At 42.3% G+C, this 10,331-nt stretch overlaps 1 protein-coding gene across 1 annotated transcript in view; it reads right to left on the reverse strand.

Annotated features, from left to right (window-relative positions):
* chsy1.L (chondroitin sulfate synthase 1 L homeolog) overlaps positions 1–9,852 on the reverse strand; it is a 37,677-nt gene extending 27,825 nt beyond the window's left edge. Inside the window, exons 1-2 of the mRNA XM_018253273.2 lie at positions 8,872–9,852; positions 2,955–3,450 (exon numbers count right to left, since the gene is read on the reverse strand). Coding sequence (XP_018108762.1) covers positions 2,955–3,450; positions 8,872–9,224 — 849 coding nt within the window. The 5' untranslated portion in view covers positions 9,225–9,852. The remainder of the gene's footprint in view (positions 1–2,954; positions 3,451–8,871) is intronic.
* Positions 9,853–10,331: the final 479 nt, after the last annotated feature.

A 10,331-nucleotide genomic window follows, 5' to 3' on the forward strand; every position in this document is an offset into this window, starting at 1 on the left:
CAAGGCTTGGTCTGTAAGAGATATGCCCTCAATAATCCATCAAAGCAAACAGGCTCCTTTCTTGGTTGGAATTAGTTTTTTTTTTTCGCATTTCCTACCTATTCAACTTCCTACACTGAGGCACATGAAACCCTGTGCTTGGTTATGCTCCTGGTAGTTTCAAATGACTCCTTCCCAGTAGTAAATGAATGTTTTCTTAATCGTACTAATAGCACAAATCAAGTGAAATGGGTAAGAACATGCCCATCCTCTAAAGAGCCTTAAAAAAAAACCCATTCTTAATAAAAAGTTACAGTATCGAAATATCAGTTGTCTCAAAAATAAAGAGTAGATGATGCCGGCGCTGTAATCTCCCCTTTCCGACAAATGGCTTTTCTTTCCAAAGATCCTTCCCAGGTTCTGAGATGGGGGGGGTGTAGACAGGTCCCTATGCGACAGCGTGATTGGGATAAGCCTCAGGAAGTAAGCACATGCAAGCAGCTTCCCAGAATAATGTGCCAGGCTAGAATAGGCAGCCCTATTTTGCTTTGTAAACTTGTGACCTTCAAGGTGACACCAACTTAAAAGCAAACAGGAAAAGAGACCCCCTCATGTAATGGGTGGAAAAAGACATTTACATAAACATATGGAGGGTGGGAAATCTACATTTAATCTCCATTTAAGCTCTCTCCATTTTTCTAATCTTTGAGGCTCATTAACCAAAACAATCCATTAACAACACTGGTGAAGACCCTATCAATATCCCTTTACTGTTATGCTGCTAGGGAACAACAGATGGTGTTGGAAATTATTTTGCCACTGGAAATGCCTACTTAAATAAAAAAAGACCAACCCAACAGCATTGGCACAGTAAGCCTGTCCTCTCTATGGCCTTTTCTATTTATTACTAATATGCAAAGGTAAGGTGCTAAAGTATATGCAGGCACCATATAAATAGAAGATACAGGTATGGGATCGGTTACCCGGAAACAGTCATCCAGAAAGCTCCGAATTACGGAAAGGCCATCTCCCATAGACCATATTTTATCCAAATATTCATAATTTTTTTAAAAATTATTTCCTTTTTCTCTGTAATAATAAAATAGTACCTTGTAATTGATCCCAACTAAGATATCATTAATCCTTATTGCCATTTAAAAGCTGGTAAGAGTCAGAAGAAGAAGGCAAATAACTAAAAAAAACAAATTAAAAATAAAGAAGACCAATTGAAAAGTTCTAGTATGGACAATAATCTATTGTCCATACTAAAAGTTAACTTAAAGGTAAAGCATCCCTTTAAGAAAAGAAGATCCAAATTACAGCAAGATCTGCTATTCGGAAAACCCCATGTCCAGAGTATTCTGGAGAACATGTCCCATATCTGTATTATCACTTATAACGTGATTATGCTACTGAACACCTTATCAAAATATCTGCACACCTGGAACAACGCTCCACATTCCAAACCCTAAAAGGGGCCTTCATTAATAAGAAATGTAAGGGCACCTCTTGAAACAAAGCAGTAAAAGATTAGCCTTTGCTGACCCAAACCAAAAATGACGTTTAATCCGGTTTGCTTCTTATCCCTTTGGATGAAGAGGCAGCAAATTGAAAGAATGACAGGAGGTTTACTGAGCACTGCAGCATAAGGAAAGTTACCAACTGGGAATTGTATTATAAAGAGCAGAACTGATGACTAAGCACTAGACTTTAGACTGAAAAATTACAAAATTAAGTTAACTTGCATTCCAGAATAGTTAGGAGAGGGTCATCTGGTTTTGGTTTGTAGCTGGTAAAGTGCAAGGCATTTCAAATCCTTTGCAATATCATTCGTCTTATGAAAAAAGGTTGAAAAAGGTACAAAGTTAAAAAAGAAAAGTTGTACCAAGTCAAGCAGAAACGCTGGGAATGAAATCCAGTTTCTCCCTTATGATTTCCATTTTCCAAGTCAAAGAATCTAATTTGGGAAACAGACCAGAACCATCAGTTGCAAAATACTGACTTTCAATTTCCTAACTGCTGACCCTTTGGCCACAACAATAAATCTAATTAATTGCACTTGTTTTGCCCTATGAAGAGGTCAGAAACATGTATGAATAGAAGGTGCTTAACATTGGGCATTCTATTGAGGATCTTTAAGCTCCCAACTAATGGGACTAAACAGCTCAGCCACAATGGAAAAGCGCTTTTAACGCAGATCACTAAATTTTCTGGCAGATAAATTAATAGGCCACCCTGGGGCAACTGGCATCAGCACAGCTTGACAGGAGCTTGGCAATAGTTAATACACAAAGTGCACAAGCACTGAAAGCAATGGAATTCTATACCAAATTCTCATTATTTAAAAAGAGAGCTCAGCATTCTAATTAGGGAATATTGCAGCTAGTTGCTTTATCCTTATGAGAGGATTTGTAAATCCTAAGTGGAAAGGATGATCCATCTTGATATCTTATTCATTTGTTCCAGCCTGGACTGGAATACACGGACACAAGATATCAGTGTTTACAGGCAGATTGATTAGCCTGAAAAAGAACTGAATAGAGTCAGATCAACCTCTTGATACTTTATTGCGTTTGTCCCTAAGTACAGAATGACAGCAAAATCCTTGAGAAAGAAAAGCCAACAGATCACATCTCTCAATAAAACATGGTGTAGAAGAGCTCTTGTTGCCCTGTCACCTAAAACTTCATTGTTATTTTGTAGGAGTTTTCAAGCTGGTAGATTTCCATGAAAACACTTTTTTTCCACAAGAAAGCTTTACAGGCTGAAAAACTGTCAGACTCCCATAAGTATTTGCCAAATATTGTTTTTACTCTTCACTCAGCACTTACTAGCTGGCTTGTAAAAATATATTACTATGCCATGCATGCAGGGTCATTCTTATAGGCCAGAAAGTACATTCAAATGCTAGATGCACAACTTCTTAGGGTGACCAGGCTTGTCAATGGCAGCTTGACAAGCTAAAGAGAACTTACCTCATAAGACCAGACACACTGCACTCCTGCAAATCTTCGGACACATCTGCCAATCTCCACATCCTCATGGGTGGTAAACATCTGCCTCAGACACTCGCCGATGTGGGGCACCACCCTACGAAGGACTTCTCGACTCATGATTACACCAGGGCCACCCATACAGAAATTTTCTCCTGGCTCCAGTGCCAATTTGCCCATTTCCTCGGTGGTGCCAAGGCCAGTCTGTCCCAAGAACAGTGGCTCGCTGCTGTTAAGGCTCCTCAAAAAGTTCTCCAAGCGATCCCCTTTGATGTAAACATCATCATCTGCTCGCATAAACCACTCATACTGATCCAAGTAGTGATCATGCATGTACTTGAGCATCATGAAGGACTTTTTCTGTGGCGGATAGGAGTCATCCACCCCTTGAAGTGGCACAATTGGAATTGGTATGGATGTGTCGGAGCCTTCACTGGAGAAAAATTCAACTTTACCAGGAATGGACGATGACCAAGTTCTAAAAATAAATAAATAAAAATAACTATTAGATTCCATCATCAAGCCACTGTTGAGACTAAGACAACACATGATCAAGAAACCAAAAACATTACTATGCTAGAGAAGATCTATAGCTTAAAATAGGTTTTGCATTACTCAGACCTACACAATTCTATAACAAGACATCAAGGTTCAGCGGTTGCAAACGGAAGTTTCAATAAGACACCAAGAGTTGTAGATAGGACCAAAAGTCCTAGCTACCTTGCACCAATATATTCATATAGATGAACTATTCCCAGCAATTCATGTCCCACAATTGCCAGGAAGACAGAGTCAACATCTGGAGCAGGCAAATTACACAAGACCTTGCTATTTTCCTAGTGCATTAGTCACTTATCACACATGTAAAGATTCTTTACAGTTTAGAAACTTCCAGTTAGTCACTGTCTGTTAAAGTAAATAAAAAGGCAGACCATTGCCATTTTGGAATAGGCAACAAGGTCACCAACTCAAATTTTATCTCTTGTGCATGTTTTACTGCAATCGCCTACATAGGGATTCTGCCTACACAGACAATCTAAGAAACAAAGAACTAGTTTGAATGTTATGTGGCCGTGTTTTCAAAAGAATAAAGTGAACTGCCAAATGAACACAGATAAGGCCTCCTTATTTTGTTTAATCAGTTGCATGACCACATTCTTTAAAACGGACACATTTTAATGCCCATTTTTCAGAAAGCCCTGTTACTCTTTCAAGATTTTAGTCATTTGACCAATTTGTGCAATGTTAAATTGTCTTAAAGTAGTGGTTCGCCTTTAAGTTAACATTTAGTGTGTTATAGAAAGGCCAGTTCTAAGTAATCTTCATTATTGATTTTGTATAGTTTCTGCATTATTAGCTTACTTATTCTGTTTTCCTGGTGTCCCGGTGGGCCAGTCCGACACTGTACTAAAAGTTGGTGAACAACCCATTTAAACTGTGTAAAAGCTTGATTAAATTGCCTAGAAATCATTTGCAAGACTCCGCTGTAATTTAAACATTAATTGTGCATGGATTAAAGAAAACACTATGCAGAGGATTTAGAAAGAGTCAAGGTACAACACACAAACTGCTTAGGTTTCTTTTTTCAACATGGCATTTTATTTCGCTTGTTTCAGCTGCACATTTTAGGATTAGAAGTTGTTGGTATTTGCTCATAATACTCTCTGTGGGAGATGGCCATCCTGTAATTCAGAGTTTTCTGTATAATTGCTTTCCAAAAAGGGATCCTATACTTCTACTTTAAAGAATTATGGAATTGTCATTTAACCCTCGTTTTATTTTGAAGCTGCAATGTAAAAAGCAGCACAACTATAACAGATGGGCACACAATGGTACATGGCTATGGAGCAGAGCTTAGTATGCAGATTTCTTGCAGTTCTTCCCTACAGTAATTGCAAAATAAAAAAAATTATGTTCATGGTTCAAAAAAAGAGTTTTGGTCAATAATTCCACATATGGACCCCTACCATATTCATTATACAAGATCAGATAAGCCAAATAACAAACAAAGTATAATAAAATACTAATATAATTTTTCATTCATACATATACATTGCCCATAGCAAGATTTGATATTGTCCAGGAACCCAAGTAAGTGGATCTGTGAACAATTTGGACCCCCAGCTGGTGAAGCAAAACAGACTGATAAAAATGTTTAGCCACTAATTGGATCAATAGGCAGAAAGCTCAACTATGGAACAACAGAACCATGTGGTCTCTAGCCATTGGAATTTTCCATCCAGTCTGTATAGTAAGTAAAGGAGCACCTATTATTTATCAGATGGGATTTGGGAAGGAGATGCTTTTGGTCTCAGATACAACATAGCTATATAAATAGCAGCTTTAGTTGTAGTCAACATTACCTGCATGTTCTAGCCAAAGTAACTCGTATGAGCCACATGCCAAGCGCTTCTTTTCTGTTAGTAGGACTCTATACGGAGTCATACCTGCATAGGGCAATTTTTGCACCACTTGTAGTTGGATCACCTCTAACCAGGGTTGCCACCTTTTGCATAAAAAAATTGCGGCTGGTGGGGGTGGGTACAAAAAGGGGGTGTGGTGTGACGTCAAAGGGGGCAGGTTGTGCCGCAAATGAGCGGGGCCACGGCGCGGCCAGGACAAGAACCGAAGGACAAGGTAAGGATTGGGGGCTGGCCGAGGGGGTCTTTTTAAGGGTATTACAAATTTACAGGCAGCTACATTTCCGGTAAATATGCAATACAGGCCCCGGCCTTGCCAGGTGTTTTACCGGCTAGGCCTGTAAAATACCGGCTGGGTGGCAACCCTACCTCTAACCTGAGAAAGCTGGATTACATTTCCCACTTGGCAGTGATCGGACTTCGATAAGAATATTGACATGCATACAGCCTAAAGCTGCAAGTGATGTAGCTAAGATGATGTTAAAACCAGACTGCATCGTCATTATCAAGAAAAACCTCAATACAAAATAAGACTTGTCTGATTGTGTTGTGGCCACTGCAGAAAATTAGCACAAAACTGCATAAATTAATTGGCACCTTCAACGCACTTTTATTCTGTGTGTGATTAACGTATAAGAAACATAAAGGCACTGTCAATATTGCACTGTTTCCATAGTACAGGTATGGGATCAGTTATCCAGAAACCCATTATCCAGAAAGTTCTGAATAACAAAATGGCCATATCCCATAGGCTCCATTTTATCCAATTAATCTAAGTTTTTAAAAATGATTTCCTTTTTCTCTGTAATAATAAAACAGCATCTTGTACTTGATCCAAACTAAGCTATAATTAATCCTTATTGGTAGCAAAACCAGCATGTAGGGTTTATTTAATGTTTACACGATTTTCTAAGTAGAGTAAAATATGATGATGATCCAAATTACGGAAATATCAGTTATCTAGAAAGCCCCAGGTACAAAGCATTCTGGATAACAGATCCCTTAGCCACAAATGTCAAAAGGATAACCCATGTGTTACTTTGTTAATATCAAGTAGTCAGAAATCCTTTCATTTCTAAAAAGAACCAGACATACTTCATGGCAACCCCTACACTTTTATCAAGTCAAATATCTCTTTTGAGAAATAGTTGGTACATACCGTAAGTTATGAATGTATGAATTATTTAAGTAAAAATTAATACATGCCCTACTATACACCTATGGTTACATGATCTACTCAAAGTTATGCCAGCTCCTTGTGATGTTCAGCTATATAAATCAATTGAAAAATACTGTAAAAGACACAACAAAGGTTGGGAACCAGCAGTTGAAATACAAATTTCACCATAAAGTCACAGTCATTTAGGGTCTACTAAAATCTTAATTTTTTTTCTTGCCAGCACTTTATATATTGCGTGTTTCACTTTTATAATGACTAAAAGCATCATCACCGTGCCCCATATTCCACTGTGAGGTTTTGTACGGAAGGACCTTCTCACAAGACTTCATTATTCTACTCCTCCAGAACAGTTTTGGTTCACTAATAAAGGACTGCTCCCATGTTTACACCTTGCTATTGGGTGTAAATTGTTTTGGTCGGAGCAAAATACAAACCGGTAAACCATGTGTTATAGTGAGTGATATTTAAAGGTCAGCCGTATGAAACCTGAAGTTCATCATTCTTCCCTGAAACTAAAGCCATAACTTATTTTTTTGCAATGTTTTACACAGGTAAAAGCACAGTTCAGTGCAGCCCAACGTTCCCAGGTATTATCGGATACACTTCCCACAGGCTCCCAAAAGGAATAGAGATTACATGTACCGCTAAACCTGATTAACCAGACGGAAACATGCAGCATCCAATACAGTTTTCAGTCATACACTAAAACTAATGCCTGTTTAGATACATTAGACATTAAAGGGTACACAATACTGAGAAGCAACTGTATAAAGTTTGTCCAAGTGACAAACTTTAGACATTCCTTATATAACTAATAAACTAACTGGCAGTATACACACAGAGAGAGATCGGCTGGAACTATACCGAGAAAGAGATCGGCTGGAACTATAGACACAGAGAGATCAGCTGGCAGTATACACAGAGAGAGAGAGAGATCAGCTGGCAGTATACACACAGAGAGATCGGCTGGCAGTATACACACACACACAGAGAGATTGGCTGGCAGTATACACACACACACAGAGAGATCGGCTGGCAGTATACACACACACACAGAGAGATCAGCTGGCAGTATACACACAGAGAGAGATCAGCTGGCAGTATACACACAGAGAGAGATCAGCTGGCAGTATACACACAGAGAGATCAGCTGGCAGTATACACACAGAGAGAGATCAGCTGGCAGTATACACACAGAGAGATTGGCTGGCAGTATACACACACAGAGAGAGATCAGCTGGCAGTATACACACACAGAGAGAGATCAGCTGGCAGTATACACACACAGAGAGAGATCAGCTGGCAGTATACACACACAGAGAGAGATCAGCTGGCAGTATACACACACAGAGAGAGATCAGCTGGCAGTATACACACACAGAGAGAGATCAGCTGGCAGTATACACACACAGAGAGAGATCAGCTGGCAGTATACACACACAGAGAGATCGGCTGGCAGTATACACACAGAGAGATCGGCTGGAACTATACCCAGAAAGAGATCGGCTGGAACTATACCCAGAAAGAGATCGGCTGGCAGTATACACACAGAGAGATATCAGCTGGCAGTATACACACAGAGAGAGAGATCAGCTGGCAGTATACACACAGAGAGAGAGATCAGCTGGCAGTATACACACAGAGAGAGATCGGCTGGCAGTATACACACAGAGAGAGATCGGCTGGCAGTATACACACAGAGAGAGATCGGCTGGCAGTATACACACAGAGAGAGATCGGCTGGCAGTATACACACAGAGAGAGATCGGCTGGCAGTATACACACAGAGAGAGATCGGCTGGCAGTATACACACAGAGAGAGATCAGCTGGCAGTATACACACACAGAGAGATCAGCTGGCAGTATACACACACACAGAGAGAAATCGGCTGGCAGTATACACACACAGAGAGAAATCGGCTGGCAGTATACACACAGAGAGACATCGGCTGGCAGTATACACACAGAGAGAAATCGGCTGGCAGTATACACACAGAGATCAGCTGGCAGTATACCCACAGAGATCAGCTGGCAGTATATACAGAGAGATCAGCTGGCAGTATACCCACAGAGAGAGAGTTCAGCTGGCAGTGGGAGTTACAGTGCAACAATGGCTGGAGGCACAGCATGGACATAGTTTAGGAATTTGGGTGCCAAATGAGCAGTTTCCCATAAGAAGCAGCCACTGAAAGGCATTCTGGAGTATATTATGGTCATGGTGCTGAACTACATCTCCCAGTGGAGCCTGACACGGGGGAATGGTGGGACTGGTAATAATCAGGAGGCTGCACTCACTCACCTATAAGCAGCCACTGCTCTGGTCTCCAGGTACTTCTGAGCCGTCATGACCCCAACAAAAAGGAAGTTCTTGTCCGTGGGGATGTCTTCCTCGCTGCCTGGGCTCAGGGCTCCGGTGTCGGAGTGTAGCTGCTGCTGCTGCCAGCCTAGTACCCCGCTGTAATCGCTCCTTAAAGCAACTTGTCGGCCACAGCTCGCAGCCTGCCCGCCCGCCTCCCCCCCGGCGCCCGCTCTCCCGCGGCTGGCTCTCTGCAACTCGGCTGCCCTGGGCAAGATGAACCTGGAGGCGAGCAGAAAGCCCAGGACCAGTCCCAGCAGGACGCTGAGCAACGAGTGGCGACTTCTTGCAGCCATCCCTCCGGGCAGTGCGATCTCTCGCTACAACAGCGGCAGCACGGCCAACGCGACTCGGTCACAGCAGCCTCTGAGCCCTGTCACCGCTTACCGGGCCCCGCTATCCAAGCAGCCTATAGGCGCCCTGCCCTCGCATCCCCTGCACAACAGCCGCCGCCTACACAAGCATTGTCTGCGCCCTGCCGGCTCCAACTCATAGTCCGCACTCGGGCTCTCCAGTAGCAGCAGCCTCTCTGTCAGCAGCACCGGGCAGCCCCCACATCACTTCAGCGTCAGGCCGGCAGTGTAGCCCGAAGCACAAAGACTCTTTCCCCGCTCTCAAGCCCTCACACTGGCCTTACGCCCCCTCCTCTCACACCAACCCCCTTCTCCCATCTGAGCTTGGGCCTGTTCAGGGGTCTCCGTGTCAAAGTACGGCCCCCCGCATGTGCCACTCCTGTCCCTTCAGCGTTGCCTTCTCTTTCTCCCAACGTGTCCTGGCTCCAAGCCCTACTCTTTCCACCCGGCCCGGTGTCTCTGTCGCACACACCAGCACCTTCTCACGTCACTCAAGCGGCGGCTCTTTAAGAGCGAACAAACCCCAGGAACAGGAGATTGAACCCGCCCGGCTCCCGTCCTCAGACTCTAATTGGCTAGGGAGTAAGTGAGGGTCCGTATAACGTGGCTACGAAATGCAGTGGGCGGGGAGAAAAAGTTTCGTTGAGCCGAGGAGGTGAGTCTGAATATCTGTCCGACCTCTCGGATTGAGCTGAAGTGACTAGACTTCTCCTAGCCATGGAAACGCTTATGTGTCGCACTGGGAATCCCAACGACTTTGTGCCAAAGGTGCCTGTCAGTAAAGTGGGTCTGTACTCTTATCATTCACCTTTAAGTTAACTTTTAGTTTGTTATAGAACAGCCAATTATAACCAACTTTTCAATTGGCCTTTGTTTTTTCCTTTTTATAGTTTAGGAATTATTTGCCTCCTGATTCTTTTCAGCTTTCAAATGTGGGGGTCGCTGACCCCATCTAAAAAACACTTGCTCTGTAAGGCTACAAATGTATTGTTATTGCTACTTTTTATTATGTATCTTTCTATTTAGATACTGTCCTATTTATATTCCAGT

Source organism: Xenopus laevis, chromosome 3L (assembly GCF_017654675.1).
Source record: "Xenopus laevis strain J_2021 chromosome 3L, Xenopus_laevis_v10.1, whole genome shotgun sequence".
In the NCBI taxonomy this organism is placed as follows: Eukaryota; Metazoa; Chordata; class Amphibia; order Anura; family Pipidae; genus Xenopus; species Xenopus laevis.